Source organism: Microtus pennsylvanicus, chromosome 8, assembly GCF_037038515.1.
Source record: "Microtus pennsylvanicus isolate mMicPen1 chromosome 8, mMicPen1.hap1, whole genome shotgun sequence".
NCBI classification, from domain to species: Eukaryota; Metazoa; Chordata; class Mammalia; order Rodentia; family Cricetidae; genus Microtus; species Microtus pennsylvanicus.
In genome coordinates, this window is record NC_134586.1 from 78,383,311 (window position 1) to 78,407,676 (window position 24,366).

General features: G+C 38.8%; 1 protein-coding gene across 1 annotated transcript; it reads left to right on the forward strand.

Annotated features, from left to right (window-relative positions):
• Positions 1 to 23,224: 23,224 nt before the first annotated feature.
• Positions 23,225 to 24,133, forward strand: LOC142855603 (vomeronasal type-1 receptor 90-like). The gene has a single exon (XM_075982061.1). The coding sequence runs from the start codon at positions 23,225 to 23,227 to the stop codon at positions 24,131 to 24,133; it is 909 nt and encodes a 302-aa protein (XP_075838176.1).
• The last annotated feature ends 233 nt before the right edge of the window (positions 24,134 to 24,366 follow it).

Sequence of the window (24,366 nt, forward strand, 5' to 3'; positions counted from 1 at the left end):
GTGTAGCATCAATAATTTTTATCTAAAAACAGACTTTTCATTAACCGTTTAATAGTCATATATTTAAATACAATCTTGTCTTATACCACATAAACATTCTTTAGACATTTCTGCTGCCAACCGCTATAGAGTTCTTGAATTAATTATACACCATTAGTTGAAATTTCTACAGAAATTTTCTGATTCTCTTCTTTATATTTTATATCAAAAATGTACCCTTGATGTTGAGGCTACTCAACTGAACCTGCTTAGTGATACTGATTTTTCCTTTCTTTCTTTTTCTTTTTTTTTGTTTTTTATGACAGGGTTTCTCTGTAGCTTTGGAGCCTGTCCTGGAATTAGCTGTTGTAGAACAGGCAGGCATCAAACTCACAGAGATGCACCTGCCTCTGACTCCCAAGTGCTGGGATTAATGCATGTGTCACTATTGTCTGGTGCTGATACTGACTTTTTAAGTTTTTCTTCTGAAAATATTTTAATCTGCTCTCAGTTTTCAATAATTGTTTAAATATCTGATTGTAGTTTAAATCTATTTTCTAATTATCGTTTCTCTGGATCTATACAAATTATATGAGTTTTAAATCCATTTTCCACTACAGTTACGTAAACACTATTACATGAAGTTTTCATGTACCTCTGTTTTTACACTTCATTTCCTCTATGCTTCCTGAAATATGCTGGCAGATAGATAGTTTATACATACATACATGCTATACAATGCATATGTGTATGCATGTGTGTATGTGTGCACAGATTAAGGATGTTTTTGAATGTGCACATGGTGGCCATTGTTGTTGGCTGTTGTTCTTCATATGTCATTCTCCTTGAGTTTTGAAAGGGCATCTCTCACTATGACTAGGGGCTTACCTGATAGGGCAAATGGTAGCCCCAGGCATTCTTTAGTCTCTGCCACTACAACTCTGGGATAAAAGTGTTCACCACCATGCTCCAGCTTTTTCAAACATTATTCTCTGTTATTGAAAAGAGGTTTGTTTCACACAATGTATTCTGATTAGGGTTTTCTTCCTCCTACTCCTCTCAGTTCTTCCCACATTTCCTCCAGTAAACAACCCTAAGATAAAACAAAAGCAAATAAATCAGAATAGAAAAAAAGAAGAAAAAGAGCTAAAGACAAACACAAGAGAGAGTACATAACATATTTATCTTTTTGGGTCTGAGTTATACAAGATAGTGTTTTTTATTTCCACCCATTTCCATGCCACTCAAAATGTAATTGTTTTTTTTGCCGCTGAGTAGTACTCTAATGTGTATATGTTCCACACTTTCTTTATCCATCCTTCCATTGAGAGGCATCTAGGTTGTTTCAAGATTCTGGCTATTACACATAATGCTGCTATGAACATAGTTGAACAAATGCTTATGTAGTATGATTGGGCATCTCTTGTGTATATTCCCAAGAGTGGTATTACCAGATACTGAGGTACATTGATTCGCTATTTCCTGAGAAACCGCCACACTGATTTCCAAAGTGGTTGCACAAGTTTGCATTCCCACCAGCAATGGATGAGTGTTTCCCTTTTTCCACATCCTCTCCACCATAGGCTATCCTTGGTGTTTTTGATTTTAGCCATTCTGACAGGTGTAAGATGGTATCTCCAAGTTGTTTTGATTTCCCTGATCTCTAGGAGGTTGAACATGACCTTAAGTGTTTTTTGGACATTTGAACTTCTTTTGTTGAGAATTCTCTGTACAGTTCAGTACCTCATTTTTAAATTGGGTTAATTAGAATTTTAATATCCAGTTTATTGTGTTCTTTATATAATTTGGAGATCAGACCTTGTCTGTTGCAGGATTGGTGAAGATTCCTCCATTCAGTAGTAAGAAAAACATATATAGATCCTCCTGGAAATTGGAAGCAAATAAGATTACCAGGAAAAGTTGGGACCATCGAGTTGGGGGTTGGGGTGGGTCCTGGGTTGGGTGAAGATGAAAGTGGGGGATAGAAATGAGAAGGGAAAGACTGAGGAGAGCTTGGGGAAGTATTAGGGTGGAGATGGAGGAAGGGCAGATAAAGGAGCAGGGAAGAAGTTATCTACATTAAGGGAGCCATTTGATGGCTGGCAAGAGACTTGGCTCTAGAGGGAATCTCAGTTGTCCCGGTGTGTTACGGGAGGTCCTCCCACTCCTCCAGCCTATCACCACTGAGATACCAGCCCATTGGAGTGTGGTCTCTCTCCCTTTAAAAAAAGCGGCCACTTCCCTCTCCTCTCTCTCTTCACTTCCTGCTCCGCTGGCAACTAGACTTCCTTCCTGGTTGTGCAGAGGGCTGACGGTGATCTGTAAGTTTTTTCCCCCTTTAAATAAATACCACCCTATTAATCATAATTCCAAACTGGTGTGGCATTGTTTATGACTTACGCCTTCACCCATGGATTTCCCCAGCTAGGTCCTTGGGCTGAAGAGGAGAGGATGCCTAAACTGGCCTTGCCCCAGTATCACATTGATGAATATCTGGATTAACACCATAGAAACGTCACCCTATGAGATGTAGATAGAGACAGAGACCCTCATCTGAGCAAGAGACTGAGCTCACAAGGTCCGGAAGGAAGTCAGGACTCTGAGGTGTTGGTCTATCCACTGAGACAGTGTGCCTGTCTAATGGAAGCTCATCAAATCCAGCTGGACTGGGCCTGAATGAGCATGTAATGAAACCGGACTCTCTGAATGTGGCTAATTATGGGGACTGACTGAGAAGTCATTGCTAAAGGCACTGGGACATGTTTCTCTGCATGTACTGGCTTTTTGGGACCCTATTCTATTTGGATGCAAAGCTTCCTAGGCCTGGATATAAAGGGGAAGGCCTTGGACTTCCCACAGGCAGTGTTCCCTGTCCTCTCTTAAGAAGGGAGAGTGAGGGACAAGGAAGAGTGGGGAGCAGAAGTAGAATAGGAGGAGGGGAGGAAATGTAATTTTTTAATGGAAAAATAAAAAAAATAAAAAATAAAACAAGAAAAAGCACAAGACACATACATATGTAGAAACACACAATCACACAATGTTTGCACACACAGGAATCCTATAAAAATGAAAAAAAACAGAAGTCACAACATAGATGTAAAGGATCTGCAAATATTCCATTTAGATTATTTTTGTGCTGATTTTCTACTTCAGGGCATGGGAACTAGCCTTAAGAGTGGTTTATTTCTTTAGTGAGGCTCCCTTGAAGAAAACCAATTTTTCATTTGTAGGGGGCTATAAAAAGGAGATAGCTTTTAGATTAAGATTGTGATCCTGTGTCCACTTCTCTCAGCTCTAGGACCCCATGTAGTACAGACCTGTATGGTGCCTGTGCATGCTGCCACAGTCTCTGAATTTATATGTGTGTTGGTGTGCTGTGTTTAGAAGGTGTGGGAGCCCACGTGTGACTCAGTTTTCATTTGGAGTCAATTCTAACTTAAAACATTAATTGAGTTCAAGTTTGAATGCTCTGCTTGTTCCAGCTTCCTTGAGGGCTATGAAAAAGTTCTGATTAAGCCCATGGGAAAGAACATTTTGCCCCTCACAAGATGACATACTACCTAGTAGAAAGAATACTGCTGGTGCCAATCCTTAGGAACATCAAGATAGAATTTGAAACTTCTTACAACAGGACAGAAAAGGTTTTGTGTTTAGATACTGACTGTCTGTGCTGTGCTTTTTTCTGTTTTGTATATATGCAGGCTTTGAAATAAACTTGCAACTGTGCCCCCAAATCTATCCTGTGTTTTCAGTCTCAATGTCTTTCAGTCTGACATTTCCTTAATCTTCATGCCCTACCCCAATCCCTCACCTGATTTTGTTGGAGCAGTCTCTGATAAAAAAAAAAAAAACATGTTTACTTGGTGTCCTCATTCCCTTTGGCTCTGACATTCTTTTCACTCCTCTTCCACAGAGTTCCCTGAATCTTGAGGGGCAAGATTTGAGGGAGATATCCCATGCAGAACTGAGTGTTTTGAGGTCCCATTCTACATATTATCTGTATATGAGTCTCCATATTTGTTTCCATGTTCTCTCAGAGGGAGCTTCTGTGATGATGGAGTCATTTTATTGCTATGTTATTATAGCAGAATATAGAAATTCTGCTGTATATGGTTTTTCCTCAGGCTTCTGGCCTATCTGATCTCAGGTTTTTATCTACCCAACAGTATCAGGTATGGATTTCATCTCATGGTGTGCATGCTTTAAATCAAATCAGATATTGGTTGTTTATATATACAAGCTTCGTGCCACTATTGCAGCAGCATATCTTAGAGGCAGGCAGGGCACTGTATCTTGAAGAGTTTGTAGCAGGGTTTGTGTGTAGAACATCCTCCAGAATGATGAACACTAAATCATAGGGGTGAAGGTTGTAGATATGTACCAGCTCAAATTTTCTCTGTTAAATGATTTGTGTAGGGATTATCTTCAGCAAAAATATTGCCTTACCACCCATTTGTGAAGAGCAATCAATAAATATCCTTGGTGATATCCTGGGTTTTGTGGAGTTTCCATTGGGCCCATTTGCTGTGGGCCAATGGTTTTACTCTATAAACATTTGTTTCTTGTATTTTTAAATAAAATGCTGATTGTCCAATAGCCAGATGGGAAGAGAGGCAAGGTGCCCAGGCAGGAAGTAGAAGCAGGGCAAGGAGAACAGCAAAATTCTGGGAAGAGAAAAGAGGCAGTGTGCAGTCATCACCAAGACACAGAGGAATCCAGACACAAAACAGACAAGAAGTGACTGCTTCACTGAAAAAGGTACCAAGCCACGTGGCTAACACTGACAAGAATTATGTGCTATGATAAGTTATAAGAGTTAATAAGAAGTCTGAGATGTTAGCCCAATCAGTTTATAATTCATGTAGACCTCTGTGTGGTTTTTTTGTGATTAAATGGCATTAGAACCTGGCAGTTAGGAAATCTCTTTTAACACCCATTTGTTCAACAATTCAATTAAATATAACCCATTCCTGGTACTAGAATCTACATTTGTCCAATAGTTATGTTCATTTGTTACTCTGTCCCCTCTGTTATTTGGTTATTTAACTTAGTTCATGTTCAGAAACATTCCCATACAACCCCTCAATGGTTCCTTAGTTTTAGTTGTCTCCCTCCATATTCCATTTCTTTCCCCACTCTTTCTTCCCTATCTCCATTCTATTCTTCCATACCAACTCCCTCATCCATCCATCCATCCATCCATCCATCCATCCATCCATCCTTTTAGCCTTCTAGCCATCCATTCAGCCAGCCAGCCAGTCATCCAGCCAGCTGATGTTGAAGTGTCATATAGCCGTTGCATTCATTGGTTAATTAAGAAAGAAACTGCTTGGCCTGATAGGTTAGAACATAGGCACGTGGAGTAAACAGAACACAATGCTGGGAGGAAGAGGAAGTGAGCTCAGATGCTATGCCTCTCCTCTTCATGGCAGACAAGATGAAGCTCCGATCCAAGAAGGACTAGGCTAGAATCTCCCTGGTAAGTCACCACCTCGTGGTGCTACACACATTAATAGAAATGGGCCAAGCGGTGTTTATTTGAATACAGTTTGTGTGTTGTTATTTCTGGCAGAAGCTAGCCAGGTGACCATGAGCCGCACAGCAGGAAAGCAGCCCACAGCTCCTTCTATAGAATGGAGGCCAGACGTGGATGTCTGAACTCCACATAAAGCCTGAGAAAGAATGGGAAAGAATAGAATAAAGCATGTTTTCTTGGTTGAGAAAAGAAAGACTGAGGAGAGCTTGGGGGAGTAGGAAGGTGGAGATAAAGGAAGGGTGGATAAAGGAGCAGAGAAGAGGATATCTACATTAAGGGAGCCATTTGAGGGTTGGCAAGAGACTTGGCTCTAGAGAAGATCTCAGGTGTGCATTTGGAATTCTCCAGCTAGATATTGGGCAGCAGTGGAGAGGATGCCTGAACTGGCCTTATCCCAGTATCACACTCATCATTATCTGGAATATCACCATAGAAACTTCACCCTATGACAGATGGAGATAGAGACAGAGACCCTCATCAGAGCAAGAGACTGAGCTCCCAAGGTCCTGTTGAACAGCAGAAGGAGGGAGAAGATGAGGAAGGAAGTCAGGACTGCAAGGGGTTGGTTCATCCACTGACACAGTGTGCCTGTCTAATGGAAGCTAATCAAATCCAGCTGGACTGGGCCTGAATGAGCATGTAATGAAACCGGACTCTCTGAATGTGGCTGATAATGGGGACTGACTGAGATGTCATTGCCAAAGGCACTGGGACATGTTTCTCTGCATGTACTGGCTTTTTGGGACCCTATTCTATTTGCATGCAAAGCTTCCTAGGCCTGGATATACAGGGGAAGGCCTTGGACATCCCACATGGCAGGGTTCCCTGTCCTCTCTTAAGAAGGAAGAGGGATGGACAAGGGAGAGTGGGGAGCAGGAGGAGGGGAGGAAATGTAAATTTTTGAAGGGAAAAATAAAAAATCTAAAAAAAGAAAAAGCACAAAAACAAATACAGATGCAGAAACACACACATTTGCACACACAGAAATCTTATAAAAACTGAAAAAACAAAAGTTACAACATGGATGTAAATGATTTGCAAATATTCCTTTTAGATTATTTTTGTGCTGATTATCTAGTTCAGGGCATGGGAACTAGCCTTAAGAGTGGTTTATTTCTTTAGTGAGGCTCCCTTGAAGAAAACAAATTTTTCATTTGCAGGGGGCTATAAAAAGGAGATTGCTTAAGATTGTGATCCTGTGTCCACTTCTCTCAGCTCTAGGACCCCATGTAGTACAGACCTGTGCGGTGCCTGTGCATGCTGCCACAGTCTCTGAATTTATATGTGTGTTGGTGTGCTGTGTTTAGAAGGTGTGGGAGCCCACGTGTGACTCAGTTTTCATTTGGAGTCAATTACGACTTAAAATGCCATTTGAGTTCAAGGTTGACTGCACTGTTTGTTCCAGCTTAATTGAGGGCTATGAAAAAGTTCTGATTAAGCCCATGGGTAAGAGCATTTTGCCCATCAGAAGAGGAAAACTACCTAGTAGAAAAAATACTGCTGATGCCAAACCTTAGGAACATCAAGATAGAAATGGAAACTTCTTACAACAGGACAGAAATGGTCTTGTGTTTAGATACTGACTGTCTGTGTTGTCCTTTGTTTTGTTTTGTATATATGCAGGCTCTGAAATAAACTTGGGACTATGCAGAGTAAGCTGGCAGTCCCCGAAATCTATCCTATGTTTTCTGTCTCTATGTCTTTAGTCTGACATTTCCTTAGTCTTCGTGCCTTACCCTGAATCACTCACCTGATTTTGTTGGAGCAATCTCTGATAATAAGACCTTGTTTTTTGGTGTCCTCAGTCCCTCTGGCTCTGACATTCTTTTCACCTCCTCTTCCACAGAGTTCCATGAGTCTTGAGGGGCAAGATTGAGGGAGATATCCCATGTAGAATGGAGTGTTTTGAGGTCTCATTCTGCATATTATCTGTATATGAGTCTCCATATTTGTTCCCATGTTCTCTCAGATGAAGCTTCTGTGATGATGGAGTCATTTTATTGCTACGCTATTATAGCAGAATGTAGGAATTCTACTGTATTTGGTTTTCCCCTAGGCTTCTGGCTTATCTGATCTCAGGTTTTTATCCACCCAAGCAGTGTCAGGTATGGATTTCATCTCAGGGAGTGCATGCTTTAAATCAAATCAGATATTGGTTGGTTATTTATACAAGCTTTGTGGCACTGTTGCAGAAGTGTATCTTGAAGAGTTTGTAGCTGGGTTGGTGTGCAGAGCACCCTTCAGAATGCTGAACACTAAATCATTTGGGTGAAGGTTGTAGATAGGCACCAGCTCAAATTTTCTCTGTTAAATGATTCGTGTAGGGATTGTCTTCAGCAAACAGGCCTTATCACCAATTTGTGGAGAGCAATCAATAAATAGCCTTGGTGATATCCTGGGTTTTGTGCGGTTTTGATATCCTGGGTTTTGTGCCGTTTCCATGGGGCCCATTTGCTGTGGGACAATGGTTTTACTCGGTAAAGATTTGTTTCTTGTACTTTTTAAATAAAATGCTGATTGGCCAGAGGCCAGGAAAGAAGTAGAGACAGGTTGCCCAGGCAGGAAGTAGAAGCAGGGCAAGGAGAACAGCAAAATTCTAGGAAGAGAAAAGAGGAAGTGTGCAGTCATCACCAAGACACAGAGGAATCCAGACACAAAACAGACAAGATGTGACTGCTTTGCTGAAAAAGGTACCAAGCCACGTGACTAATACAGACAAGAATTATGGGCCACGATAAGATATAAGAGTTAATAAAAAGTCTGAGCTATTAGGCACATCAGTTTATAATTAACGTAGACCTCTCTGTGTTTCTTTGGGATTGATGGCATTAGAACATGGCAGTAGGAAATCTCTTTTAACACACATTTGTAGGATCAAAAACCCATTGCCATTGTTCTTGAGTTCTCAGTAGTCCTCATTGTCCGCTATATTCAGCAAGTCTGGTTTTATCCCATGCTTTTTCAGACCCAGATCAGCTGGCCTTTGTGAGTTCCCGACAGAACATCCCCATTGTCTCAGTGTGTGGGTGCAGCCCTCGCAGTCCTTAGTTCCTTGCTCATGCTCCCTCTCCTTCTGCTCCTGATTTGGAACTTGAGATTTCTTTCCGGTGCTCCGATTTGGGTCTCTGTCTCTGTCTCCTTTCATCGCCTGATGAAGGTTAATATTCAGGAGGATGTCTATATGTTTGTCTTTGGATTCCTTCTACTGCACGTACTGGCTTTGGGGGAGCCTAGGCAGTTTGGATGCTCACCTTACTAGACCTGGATGGAGGTGGGCCGTCCTTGGACTTCCCACAGGTCAGGGAACCCTGATTGCTCTTCGAGCTGATTAGGGAGGGGGACTTGATCGGGGAGGGGGAGGGAAATGGGAGGCGGGGATGGGGAGGAAACAGAAATCCTTAATAAATAAATAAATTTAAAAAAACACACACATTTGTTCAACAACTCAATTAAATATAACCCATTTTTCATACTAGAATCTACATTTGGCCAATAGTTATGTTCACTTGTGGTTCTGTCCCCTCTGTTATTTGGTTATTTAATATAGTTCACGTTCAAAAACATATGAAAGTTTTTAATGTATTATATTCCCATACAACCCCTCGAGGGTTCCTTAGTTTTAGTTATCTCCCTCCACATTCTCCTTCTTTCCCCACTCTTTCTTCACTATCTCCATTCTATTCTTCCATACCAACTCCCCCATCCATCCATCCATCCATCCATCCATCCATCCATCCATCCATCCATCTATCCATCCATCCATCCATCCATCCTGCCAGCCTGCCAGCCTGCCAGCCTGCCAGCCTGCCAGCCAGCATAATCTCTCCTATATGCACTTCATAAGGAAATGCATCTATTCACCTATTCTATTCCTAACCTCTGTAGCTTGCTTATCAGTGATATAAGAGCTAAAATCCAAATATTAAAAAACACATACCATGTCCAAGAGACTCCTAAAACATATAGCCTATTGCTATTCCCAAATATTCTTTATAATTCTTTACATTCAAAGGGGGATATGTTATAGAGGTTTGCATTGATATGGATCTTGGTTTACTGATACAAATATAAGGTCAATTTTGTTATTCTGTGTATATGCATACTTCTGTTTTTAATTAAGGTATTGTGTTTGTATAGCTCATTGTAAAATGTAAGGTATAATTAAGAAATATAGCTTAATAGAGAGTCATTTATAGTAGTCAAACTTATAATCATGTTAGTTAGATTTTCTAGATATACAAGATGTATTCCATATAGATATTGTTCACATCTTTCAGGTACCTCCAGAATATGGCATTTAAAATGTTTAAGAACATAGGATTTTTCAAGAGAATGAGACACATCTGTTCCTGGCAGCACCAATCTGCTTCAATAGGAAGATGGGCATTGAAGAGACTCCTTATGGAAATTAGTCAATGAACTGGACATGGAGGATCCACCGAGAAATGACTGCTGAACTTGCCTAAAGGAAAGATGATCCTTCAGGGTTCCAGCTTCATGAAAGAGTCTGCTAGACATTCTTCAGGACACAGAAAAATGTGGTGGACAAACTGCAAGTATAGGTGGAACTGTCTTTGAAATTTCCTGCTTCATGGGAAAGTCTGCTGGACACTGTGGGCCTGTGGACTGAAGATTAGATGCTCCAATGGTACAGAAGAACTTTGGGTGACTGTGCAGGCAGTGAGATGTCTCTGTCAATTCTAGAGTTTTGGAAGTTGCTTGCAATGTACTTCCTGTTTACTTAGGTAACATTATATCTTTCTGGAGTCTTTGATTGAGTTGAACAATTTATAGTTATAGTTTTTCTTTGTTATGATAAAAGGTAAAGTAGATATAAATATTGTAAGTATAATTCTTACTTGATACCTGTTTTGTTATATGTATTTTTACTATGTTAAAGTTAAAACCTTCTTTTTTATTTAAATGAAAAGAGGAGTTGATGTGGGAGTCCCCTTTGTGTGTCCAGTCATATGAGGGTGTGTCAGGAGGCTTGTCTTTGACTCTTAAAAAGGAAAAATGATGCACTTTGGCTTTCCTAACAGGTTCCCATGCCAAAGGGTCATGCCTTTCTACTGTGCCTTCACCAACTTTTTCTTTTTTTAATTTTTATTGCTTTATAAATAATACCATTCAAAATTTCCACCTCATTTCCTCCTACCATTTCCCTCCTGCTTCCTCCCTCCTTGTTCCTATCCCTCTCCAGTACTCAGAGAGAGCAGGGTACCCTGCCTTGTGGGAAGTCCAAGGACCTCCCCCTTTCATCTAGACCTAGGAGTGTGTGCATCCAAACAGACTAGGATCCCAAAAAGCCAGCACATGCAGTAGAGAAAAACCCGAGTGCCATTATCATTGACTTCTCAGTCAGCCCCCATTTTCAGTCACATCCAGAGATTTCAGTTTGATTACATGCTTATTCAGTCCCAGTCCAGCTGGCCTGGTTGAGCTCCCCTTAGATCAGTTACACTATCTCAGTGGTTGCACCAACCCCAAGTGGTCCTGACTTCCTTCATTATCTTCTCCCTCCTTCTGCAATACAACTGGACCTTGGGAGCTCCATCCCTTGCTCTGATGTGGGTCTGTCTCTTTCACCACCATTGCTGTATGAAGGTACATATTCATCTTTTTGGTTCTGGGTTATCTGACTCAGCATAGTGTTTTCTATTGCTCTGTGGTGTGATGAGGGCTGGGCTTCCAACTGCACTGTTTCTTCAGTGCATCTTCAAAGCTGGACTTTCCCTCTTTCAACCAGAAAAGTTTGGCCTTCAAAAAGGAACAAAGACAGAAATTGTAGGGTTCAAAACTACTTAGGTGTCTCAGCTGGGGTTTGTGTAGCTGGATTTAGGTAATCCATCCTCAAGAATAGAAAGGAATCGACAGATGGCCTTTACTTAACCAGTTTTTCGAGGAATTTTATGGTTGTTAAGGTCCACACAATATGCTGAAGAAAAAAATAGAGCAAAATGATGAATAGTATAATCATTTTAATGATTACAGTGGTTATATTAGCATACATACTGTAGTTACAAAATGGTCAAGAGCACTCACTGCTTTTACAGATCTATGCTTAGTTTTAGCACCCACATGGCAAACCACAAATGCCTAACTTATTCCCAGGGCTCTTCTAGACTTTGCTAGCTAAAGACATAAGCATGGTACACTGTGTAGACAAAACATGTATTTTTTATTTGTTTTATATAGATTTTTTAAAAAAATAAAACAAACTATCTTTTTTTTCACTGCACAATTCCAGTCCAAGTTCCCACTCCCTCCCTTCCTCCCACTCTCTTCATTTGCCCCCTCACCACATCCCCCATTTACTCCATAGAGAGGCTAAGACACATTGTTTTGCAGAAGGTCCAAGGCTCTGCCTACTATATCTAGGCTGAGAAAAGTATCCATCCAAAGACAATAGGTTCCCCAAAAGCCAGTACAGGCAGTGGGATAAATCCTGGTTCCATTGCCAGTGGTCCCCAAGTCTGCCCCAGGCATGCTACTGTCAACTACACTCAGAGGGACTTCTTTCTACCTATGTTTGTTTCTTCTCAGTCTGACTGGCTGGAGTTCATGAGATCCCATTAGCTCAGGTAGACTGTTTCAGTGTGTGTATCCATCATGGTCTTGACCTCCTTATTTATATTCTCACTCCTCCCACTCTTCAACTGGACCTTGAAAGCTCAGTCCAGAACTCTGATGGAGGTCTCTGCCTCTGTATCCATCCATTGCTTTATGAAGATTCTTTGGGGACATTTAATATATTCATCAGTCTAACTACAGGGCAAGGCCAGTTCAGGCACCATCTTCTCTATTGCTTAGGGTCTTATCTGGGGTCATCCTTTTGCATTCCTGAGAATTTCTATAGAATCATGTTTCTTTCGAGATTCATAAGGGCTCCCTCAATCAAGATATCTCAATCCTTGCTCATATTTCTGTCCTTCCTCCATCTCAACTATCCAATTCCCTCAAGTTCTCCTCACTCCTCTTTTTCTCTCATCCTCTTTCTCTTCCAACCTCCCTTCTCCCCCAAACTCCAAGCTGCCAATTTTGTCAGGCAATATTATCTATTATGGATCTATATATGTATGTACTAGGGTTTACTTATTACTTCATTTTTCTATGATCATGAACCATAGGCTCAATATCCTTTGTTTATAGCTAGTATCCACTAATTAATTGTAAGTACAAACCAATCTATATTTGTCTTTTGGGTCTGTGTTACCTCATTCAGGATGGTGTCCTCTAGTTCCATTCACTTGCATGCAAAATTGAAGTTGTCATTGATTTTTACTGCTGAGTAGTACTCTCAGTCGAAATGTGTCACACTTTCTTTATCCAATCTTCATTTGAGGGACATCTAGGTTGTTACCAGATTCTGGTTATTCCAGATAATGCTACTATTTATATAGTGGAACAAATAAATGTCCTTGTAGTATGATTGAGCCTCTTTTGTGTATATGCCCAAGAGTGGTATTGCTGGATCCTGAGATAGGTTGAGTCCCAGTTTTCTGTGAAACCACCATACTGATTTCCAAAGTGTTTGTACAAGTTTGCATTTTCACCATCAATGGATGAGTGTTCCCCTTTCTCCACATCCTCTCCAGTATAAGCTATCATTGGTGTTTTATATCTTAGCCATTCTGACAGGTTAAGATCAGTCATCTGTATAATGTGTGGTTGGTGATAATCTTTTGCCATTTAGTATGCTGCCTTTTTGACTTCTTGACTGTGTCCTTTGCTTTACAGAAGCTTCCCAGTTTCAGGAGGTCCCATTATTTATTGATTCTCTCAGTGTCTTTTCTACTTGGGTTATATTTAGGAAGTGGTCTTCTGTGCCCATGCTTTGAAGGATACTTCCAATTTTCTCTCCTATCCTGTTCAGTGTGGTTGAATTTATATTGAGGTATTTAATCCATTTGGACTTGAGTTTTGTGCATAGGGATTGATAGGGATCTATTTTCATTCTTCTACATGTTGACATCCAGTTATGTCTGCACCATTTGTTGAAGATACTTTCTTTATTCTATTGTATAATTTTAGCTTCTTTGTGAAAAATCAGCTGTTCATAGGTGTGTGGGTTAATATTCATGTTTTCAATTTGATTCCATTGGTCAACCTCCTTGTTTTTATGCCATCACTCACCTGTTTTCGTAACTGTATCTCTGTAATAGAGCTTGATGTCAGAGATGTGATGTCTTTGGAAGTTCCTTTATTGTCCAAGATTGTTTTAGCTATTTGGGGATTTTTCCATATGAAATTATTTTTTCTTTCAAGGTCTGTGAAAAATTGAGTTGTGATTTTGATAGGGATTACATTGAATCTATTAATTTTGGTAGGACTTCCATTTTTCCTTTTTAAGTCAACCTTTCGAAGAACATCAGAGATCTTCTCATTTTCTGGTGTCTTCTTCAATTTCTTTCTTCAAAGCCTTAAAGTTCTTGTCAAATTGGTAGTTCACTTCTTTGATTAGTGTTACCCCAAGATATTTGTGCTATGTGTTGTTATTGTAAAGGGTGTTGCTTCTCTGATTTCCTTCTCAGCTTTTTTATAATTTGTATATAGGAGGGCTACTGAATTTTTTGAGTTGATCTTGTATCCTACCACATCACTTAATGTATTTATCAGCTGTATGATATTTCTGGTCGAGTTTTTGGTGTCTCTTATATATAATATCATGTCATCTGCAAATAACAAAGTTTGACTTCTTCCTTTCCAATTTGTATCCCCTTGATCTCCTTTTGTTTTCTTATGGCTATAGTTAGAACTTTAAGTACTTGAAGAGATATGGAGAGAGAGGACAGCCTTGTCTTGTTCCTGATTTTAGTGGAATTGCTTTGAGTTTCTTTCCATTTAATTTGATGTTGGCTGTTGACTTGTGTATTCCTTTTATTATATTGTAATATGTTCCTTTCATCCCTAATCTATCCAAAACCTTTATCATGAAGGGGTTTTGGATTTTGTCAAAAGCTTTTTCATAAGTGAGATTGGCCTGTCATTCTCTTTCTTAGTTGAATCTTTTTCTGCTTTTGATATCAGGGTAACTGTAGCCTCATAAAATTTTGGCCATGTTCCTTCTGTTTTTATTATGCAGAACACTTTGAAGAGTGTAGTTTCTAGCTCTTGTTGGATGTTCCTCTAAAATTCTGCACTAAAACCTTCCAGCCCTGGGCTTTTCTTTTCTTTTTTTGTCTTTTTCTTTTCTTATATTTTTTGGGGGGGGGCGTTGGGAGGTTTTTGCTGACAGCTTTCATTTCCTTACATTTCATAGGTCTATTTAAATTGCTTACATTGTCTTGATTTAATTTTGATATATGATTGCTGTCTAGAAAATTGTCCTTTTATTTTATATTTCCAATTATGTGGAGCACAGTTTTCTTGTATTATACCCATATAATTCTTCAAATTTCCTCAGTATTTCTTGTTATATACCTTTATTTCTGATTTTCTTAGTTTCGATATTTTCTCTTTTCCTTTTGACTAGTTTGGATATGGGTTTGTCTATCTCGTTGGTTTTGTCAAAGAACCAGCTCTTTGTTGCATTGATTCTTTGTATTTTTTTTGTTTTTATTGTGTTTATTTCAGCCCTCAATTTTATAATTTACTGTCTTCTACTTTTCTTAGATGAGTCTGCTTCTTTTTGTTCTAGAACTTTCAGGTGTGCTGCTAAGTCACTGATGTGATCTTTCTCCATTTTTTTTCATGTTGGCCTTTAGTGCTATGAACTTTCCTCTTATCACTGCTTTCATAGTTTCTCATTGGTTTGTATACATTGTGCATTTATTTTCATTGAATTCTTAGAAATTATTCATTCTTTCTCTCTCTCTCTCTCTCTCTCTCTCTCTCTCTCTCTCTCTCTCTCCTTCTCTCTCTCTCTCTTTCTTGACCCAGGGATAGTTCAAGGAGTTAACTGTTCAATTTCCATGAGTTTGTACGCTTTCTGAGAGTAGTATTGTTGTTAAATTCTAACTGTAATCCATGGTGATCTGATAAGACTCGGGGGTTACTCTATTTTTTTGTGGCTGTGGATGTTTGCTTTGTTGATGAGTATTTGTTCATATTTAGAGAAGGTTCCATGAGGAACTGAGAAGAAGGTATAGTCTTTGTATTTGGATTGAATGTTCTATAGATTGTACAATTTTAAAACAACTCTGAGGCCATTTCTGAGGCATCTCAGCATTAGTTAGTACTCTCTCCTCCCCTGGGAACCGAGGACCTAACAACTATTCATGCACTTACTGAAATGTTGGGAACTTTCTATCTCCCCTCAGTTTTTGTGAATGTTCTCCAAATAGATCTCTGTTCCTGGAATTGGGGCAAGGTAACCCTTAGATGTTGACTCAGTTCCTGATATTTTGACTCAATTTCTAATATAGGGTCACAATGATCCACAGATGTTCCCCCTTACCCCGCCTGATCTAGCAACCACTCTCTGGCCATGGCTCAGACCAATCATTGCCAGTAGTCCTATGAGTAAGCCAGTCATAATAGTTGAAGAACAATCCCCAAGTTTCCCCCACCTTGTTTCTATGACTTTTTACTTTAAAAATAGTCTGTCCCAGCTATTCGGGGTATTTTGGCTTCTCAAATACTGAAAGACCCTGTTGCGACAGAATTAAATCCTCTTGCTTTTATATCAACTGCAGTGTGAGAGTGTTTTCTTTGGGAGACCTTGTCCTAGGTACTTGGAGTCTAGGATCCAACATTTGGTTCATTGGCCAGGAAAGAGTTGCTGGCAGACCTACTCCAGACCCACCCCGTTGGAGGTAAGAAAGAATGAGCTTGCTTTTATGTCTGTCTATTCGTTTATTATTTTCCTCTTTCTGTGTTATTTTTAGTTAGTAATTTGAAAATTGTACATTTGCAGGGTTAGTATTGAAGTGGGACAAGGGGCAAGGCAGACATGTCCTGAGACCCCTTGCCCCAGCACAGGAGTATGCTGTATGGGCATTTCTGAGGGAGGGGCGACCAGGATGCCCTAGTTCCTGGGAGGCATGATCTGCCTTCATCTGTACTTTCAGTTTTGCAGTGTGTGGCTTCTGGTATTGAGTCTGTGTCTCTCTTTTTGTAGTTTTGTTTCTGTGTGTTGTTTTGTCTTTGATAAAATGAAACAAGATAAAATCACCTGCAGGAACTCAGCTACCCTGATTATTTTCCTATATTGTTATTGACTCAATTCCAGAATCAGGTGGTCAAAGTCATTTTGTTGTTAAGACCCAGGAAATCCCTCAGGCCTTTCCTTTCACTGGTTTCAGTATTACCTTGATTGGGCCTTGCCATTCTGTATCATTAATAATAAAAACCCAGAGACAGATAATGGGGTTCACACTGAAGGCCAGAAGTGCAAAACAACCAGCCACTGGCTCTTACCTCTACCTCAGTCATAAATGGCAATCGATCCCACCTCCAGGAATCTCTGATGAGACTGTGTGAGAACTTTCTCCTCCAGTCGTAAATGCCTCTCTAGGGCTGGGATTAGTGGTGTGCATGACTACTGCCCAGTTTCTATGAGAGCTAGAATGACTACTGGGATTAAAGTTTTGTGTCATCACTGCCTGGTCTGTAAGGCTGACTAGTGGAGCTGTGTTACTCTCAGATCTTTTGGCAAGCTTTATTGATTAAAATACAAATGAATTTGACAACACCATTCTCTTTATTCCATTTAGCATTAGGCTTTTCATTAAATGTTTCCTTAAGACTTGGCTCCAACATTATATTTCCTGTTTTTTCTTTTTTTCCTCAAAGTATACATTTTATATTTATCTTTGTCCTGTTTGCTACTCTTCAATGTAGATCTTCATAACAGTCATTACTTATAATCATCTGACACAGTAAATACTAAGATATCTTGTAATTTCCTTTGCCAAATATATTAATCTGAAAACTCCCCACTTTATCCTCAGGCAGATTTTAAGGGCAAGGCAGAAACTGACCACATACATTGACAAAATATTACAAGAATGGTCTGTAGGCTATTTACTAATATTTATTTCCTTTGAAACCTCTGAGACTGGAGCCTCCATTGTCCCAATTTCTTTCAGCACTATTGTCTTCCATGGTCTGAAGAGGATGGGCAATTAAGGTCTATCTACTTAAAGTGTTAACTGTTTCTCTAAACCAGACTCTCAATATTTTCTATATTACTCGAATAATTGGTCTGAGTTGAAAGCCTGAATATGACACTGTAGAGTGCTGGAGCTGGGCATGAAGATGATAAGGTAAGCTTTGGTCCAATCCTAGAGCTCCTAGCAATAAAGGCATGGAAGGCCAGACTAGGCAGATACACTGTTTCTAGGACAGAGTCTGAATTTGTTAGGTTATAGAAAGGGTATGGATAAGAAGCTTGGGGTGCACACCAATATATACCTTGTTGACAGATATAAAAACTATGGGTATTGCACTGGCTTTGTGGGAGCCTAGGCAGTTTGGATGCTCAACTTACTAGACCTGAATGGAGGTGGGGATTCCTTGGACTTCCCACAGGACAGGGAACCCTGATTGCTTTTCGGGCTGGGGGGAAACTTAATTGGGGGAGGGGGAGGGAAATGGGAGGCGGTGGCGGGGAAGAGACAGAAATCTTTAATAAATAAATTAATAAAAAAAATTTAAAAAAAAAAGAAAAGATGGATAAAAAAAGAAAAGAAAAACTATGGGTATGGAGTGGGTTAACTGGGGTGGCACAAAGAATTGTCTAGGTAGGTGGAGGTAGGTAGGTTATGGAGGAAATCTAGAGATTCGTTGTGTTGTAGGTAGAGGTCTCATTATTTTCAATTTAGTGGAATATGTATTTTAAATGCATTTCTTTTTGGTTTTCTAAATTTCGACAGTGTCTGTTCTAATGAATACCTTTCCTCTCAATTTTCCTAATTTGGGTCTTCTCTTTATTTCAGTTTGGCTAAGGGCTTTTTAGTTTTGATTGACTTTTCAAAGCACCAACACTCTGTTCACTGATTCTTCTAACTTCTCCTGAGTATCCCCTTACCCCCAATCAAATTCATGTACTCTTATAGAATAAATTTCGTAAATATATTACTTGTGAAATTTTGTAAAAGTTTAAAAGTTAAATAAAAAAATCATAAATTTCTGCCAGAATGTTAATAATTTCTGAAGTATTTGTTTACACTCTAAATAAATGTCTTTGCTTAGGATACCTTCTGATTGGTTGAATAAGGAGCTAAATGGCCAAGTGAGGCAAGAGAGAATAGGTGGGACTTCTAGGAAAAGAAAGAGGGATTAGGAGTATTACATGATTTTGTCATCAGGCTTGGAGAAAGTTAGACTTGCCATACTGAGGAAAGGCACAAATGCATGTGTCAGCATGTAGATTATCAAAAGTAGGTTAGTTTGGCAAAAAGAGCTATTTGAGGACAAGCTTAAGCTAAAGGCCGAGATTTCATAATTTATTAGAAGTCTCCATGTCATTATTTGGGGGCTGGTGATCCAAAAATAATTCAAATATGATGCCTGCTACAGTCTTTTCCTTTCCTCAGCCTCTCTCCACTGTGTTCTGAGAGCTGTTAGCCTATAAGACAATATGTAGGTTTACAAAATAAATTTCACCTTTTTTGTTTTTTTTTCTATCTGTTTACTTAAAGTGCACATTGAAGCTATACTGTGTATGTGGAGGTCAGAATTCCACTTGTAGAAGTTCACTCTACTATGTGGTCCTTGGGATTGCGTGCAAGTGATGATACTTGTTGCAAATGCCATTATCCCACAGATCTATCTTGTCCTCCCAAATGTCACCTTTTAAAAATAGGATGGATTTGAATTAAGAAAGTAACGAAGATGACAATTATAATTAGGGTTGATATAGACTTTATGTTAAATTTTAAGAAAGGGTCATTGACAGTTATGTGTTAAAAAAAACTCTATTGGTTTATACTTCTGAGAGTAGGATATAAACAATCTTGTGAGTACACTCACTACAGGATTTTAAGTAGTAGGAATAGAAGAACAGTCCACAACTGCAGCCTGGAAGTTCATGCCTAAACTGTAGAGGAAGTGTTCTAGCAGGGAAATGCAGCATGATCTCCCTCTAGCGTTGAACTGGCCATGGGGCAGACAACTTTGAATTCATGATCTATTTCCAAAGTGTAATGTGTAATACATATATACATATATATATATATATATATATCCATTACAATGTTGGATTATGTGGCACTGAGCTCCAAACTCAGGGATTCATACTTTCTAGGCATGCAGTCTAATAAGCTGAGCTATGTCCCTAGTCTCACAGCCTGCTTTTGCTGATAGTACTGTTACATCACCTCCCCTCTGTGCCCTCTGTAAGAAAGATTACTTTTCCTAAGTGTGTTTGGAGGAGGTGGCAGTTTCTTAATTTTAACAAAAGTGTTAATCCTTTATAGATGAGTCCCTGAAGGAAGTATGATGACGATCAGGAAAGTTTTGGAAAAAGGAAGGATACCTTGGGGGAATCTGAAATGTTTGTCTGCTTTTGTTATAAAGCAATGCTACTAGTTTGGTTTTGTTCACAAGGCCTGAAAGCATCTAGTCTACACAGACAGATATGGCCTGGGGAGAGAGGTCTCACATGGGAAACCCAGAGCTCATTTGTTTCTACTTCGCTGTTTTCCTTGAATTAGAAAAGTTTACTTTCCCATTTGATGGTTGCACTTTCTAACAACTTCAAGGTCAGAACTGTCCTTTTCCAGATGACATGAAAATTATGAGTCTAGAGGGAGATGAGCTGATGACATTTCTTCCATATAACTGTTTCTTAGAGCCTCATTGTATGTGGGTGTTTATCAAAAGCCTGGCTGGTGAGTGTTTTTTTTATTCATTAATAGTAAGCTCTAAGTAGGTGGTGAAATGTGTTACAGTTTTCTGTAATAAATGATTAGAGAATTCATGCTAAGAATTTTATTTTTGAGCCACACTGTGGTTATAAGTAAGCACAACTGATACTTTTTGACATACAAATGTGAGTATAATGATTTATAAAAGAATATACTATGATCATTTACTGTGATCTCTGAATATAATGTATGTGATGTTAGAAAGGGAAGACTTCATGGCCAAGCAGAAGTGTGGATAGAGACAGGAAAGGCTAACAGGGTGAAAGATGACTGATGGATTTCTAATGAAGCAGATCTATTCTACATATTTCAAAAGTATCTGGAAATCTCACCTTTCTTATTTATTAAATCTTTGTAAGGTTATTCTTACAAAAATGTAAACCAGGACATTTCAGTAAGAATCCTGTATGTTTTAATTAAATAAATTTATTTCAAGTATTTTAAGTTTTCTAAATTGAACTTTGTGAACTGATGCTGATATAATATTTTCATTAGCAGTGAGAAAAGTATTTGCAATTCTCGAATAGTATAAAATCAATTTAAAACAAAATCGCAAACATCCCTTCTAATAGTTACAAAATACACATTCATAAAATTCCAAGTCAATTAGTTTAGGTACTGAATATCAGAAGTCCATTTTATCTTGCTTGAATATCACTTACTAATGTGTACAGGAGACTAAATGGAAGTGAAGGCAGGTGCGTTGGTACCTGCCTGTGATCACAGCATTTTGAAGGCAAAGGCAGGAACATTGTTAGCTTAAAATCAGTTTGACCTACAGAGTGAGATCCCCCCATCTTTCACACACAGAAAAATTTAACAAAATCAAAGTAAAAAATGGATAAGGTGGAATTGTGACATAATTATCAAAAAATGGAACAAAGTAAAGCAAATAACTGTCATTAAGTTATAGGCATAGAGTCACAACAACACATAAATAAATTGTTAAAATATGAGATAACCAATAAAGTCAACTAGAAAAGGAAACAGACACATTATTGATGCTGCTTAAAGTCAACATCTTCAAAGAGAGAGAGGTGGAGGATCGGAAACAGAGTGCGGCATATGAGAAGCTTCAGGGCAGGGATGTCAAAAAAGATGTGATCAAGCCTCACAGGAACAACGGATGCCAGGCAAGACTGTGAGCAAACCACAGAAAAAAACCTAAAGTCATAAACCTTACTTCTGATCCAGTTTCAGCTCCAGTGAACCCAAGAGAAAGATGCCACTTGAGTAACAAGAAGATATCTCATTTTTTGTTTGTTATGAACACTTACAAAGCAATGGATGTGGGGAGAGATTTTGAAGTGCATAGTTTTGAGATAAGAAAACATTTTAGATTACTTTCTTTTATATTATTTTATTATCCTCTTTCATGTGGCTTATAATACACGTGCTATATTAATAAGTTATAGATCTAGAGTTAATAAAAATTGTCTACAAGTATATGATTTCACCACTTGCAATTTTACATTTGGAATTGGGCTACAGTTCTTACAGTTTGGAGATCAACACTTGAATGAGATTTTATTCTGGAACTTTTATTAATTAAGATTTATTTATTTTATTTTATAAACATATGTGTTTTACCTGCGTGCATGTTGTTCACCACTTGCTTGCCTGTGTCAGAAAAACGCAACGGAGTCCCTGGAACTAGTTACAGATGGTCATTTTCTACCATGTTTCTACTGGAGAATCAAACCCAGGTTTTCCACAAGAGCAACTGTGCTCTTAACACTGAGCCACCTCTCCTGTCCCTGTCTGGAGATTCTAAAACAGAGAACAACATGGTGCAGTTACCGTTGATATATGTTTGATGGAGAAACAGATTCTTGGCTCTTACAATTGGGATGAAATTATTCAATTACTAGATTAATCTTTTTACATATTCATGTAAATATAAAGCATACTATTTATGGTTTCTATATGGTTTTACATCCATGGGGAGGTTTCAGAGTACACACACTAACATTTCTATACATGCATGCATGCATTAATCTGTGTATGTGGAGTATAGTAGTGAACTTGAAAATGCAATTGGGCACAACTTTTCTTACAAGAACCTGTGCCAAGGTAATAGTTTTTTATTTCTCTATCATGAAAGCACTTTTAAAGTACTGAAGTATATTAATTTGATAAAATAGTGACACTTGTAACTGGGCCAAATAATTATCATAAACACCAAAGGTAAGACTGTTGGCTGTGGCTGAAATTATAGAAACTGCCTGTGTGTTGATGATGTATGGTAACACTGAGGCCCTTGATTTCCACTGCATGGGAAAAGATCTCTTTTAAAACAGAAATTCCAAAATAGGATCACTACGTGGTCATCTTTGGAAAGTTCATGCTTGTCACAATGTATTGCAAATAATATTTGTTTTTTTGTGGCATGTTTTCTCTTTTGGAGGCTCATAGCTACACATCTGCAGATTTGAATATCTAGCCTGTAGTAGCTACAGATACCAGCAAAGCCAAAATAGAACCATGGCCAAGATGACGGTGATGGTAGAAGACAATTTAGAGGGGACTCTTTTAGGTTTCAATTATAAAATAAAGCAATATAAATCAGTAGGATTGGATTTCTAAGACATGAGGTCGAGATGAAATACAGGAACACGAAGTGTGCATTCTGTTTAGTATTTAGCTAACAATGCATTTATTATGCACAATATGTTATGTATATAGGAATTACGCGGATGGTACATAGAAATATAGGCCATTTCTAGTCTGGAACAACAAAAGTAAAGTGACAGATAAATCAAGAAAGTGCAGGTAAAAGAGAGTGATGATATAGACATATTGACACAAGTCACAAGTTTGATGTATACTCTCTTATTTTTTAGGTTTATGAAATATGCTTCATCTATGCATTTTTGGATGATTACACTTCCCAATTATGTCCTTGTTAAACAATGTCTTTTATTTCCAAAATGGACTTGGGGTCCTTGCCAATATGTTTCTCTTTCTTTTCTACACTTTCATAATTCTATGTCACAGACGTAAGACCATGGACCTGATCTCTTGTCAACTGACCTTCATCCACATAGTGCTGCTCCTCACTGGAGGATTTGTTTGGGTTACAGAAATACTTGATTCACTGATCATTGACAATGACATCAAATGCAAGACATCGTTTTACATAAGCAGGGTGATGAGAGGCCTCTCCATCTGCATCACCTGCCTCCTGAGTGTGTTCCAGGCTGTCACCATCAGTCCCAGTACCTCTTTCTTGGCAAACTTTAAACTTAAGCTAAAGAAGTACATAATCTATGCTTTCTTCTATATTTGGTCTCTCACTTTGTCATTTTATAGCTACCTGATCTTCTATGTAGGTGGTTTTACCAATGTGAGTGAGACCAGTCAGATGAAGGTCACTAAATACTGCTCACTCTTCCCCATTAGCTACATCATCAAAGGATTGATTTTAACAGTGGCAACCTCAATTGATATATTTCTTGTAGGAGTTATGCTGACCACAAGTGCATACATGGTGCTTATCTTGATCAGACATCAGAGGCAACACAGGTATCTTCACAGCCTTAGCCACCCGAGATCATCTCCTGAGAAAAAGGCCACCCAGACCATCTTGCTTCTGGTGACTTTCTTTGTGGTCATGTACTGGGTGGACTTCATCATCTCATCCACTGCAGTCCTGTTATGGATGTATGACCCAGTTATTCAGAGTATTCAGAAGCTTGTGATGAATGTTTATCCCACAATTACTCCTTTGGTACAAATCAGCTCTGATAACAGAATAATCAATATACTAAAAAACATTCGGTCAAAATACAACCAGATTTTGTAAAAAAATGTATTTTTCTTTAAAATGTATTTATTTTAGTTTATATGGAGAGTGTTGTTCCAGCTTGTGTGCATGTGTGAATTTTTGTTTCCTAGGGAGGTCAGAAGAGGTCATTGAATTCCCTCGACCTGGGGGTGCAGATGGTTGTAGACAATGATGCTGGTATAGCACCAATAATTTTTGTTTAAAAAACACAATTTTCATTAACTGTTTAATAGTCCAAGTATCAAATCAAG

Excerpts from the sequence above, each read along its gene's own strand:
- LOC142855603 (XM_075982061.1), top strand. The coding sequence starts at position 23,225 with ATGTCCTTGTTAAACAATGTCTTTTATTTCCAAAATGGACTTGGGGTC.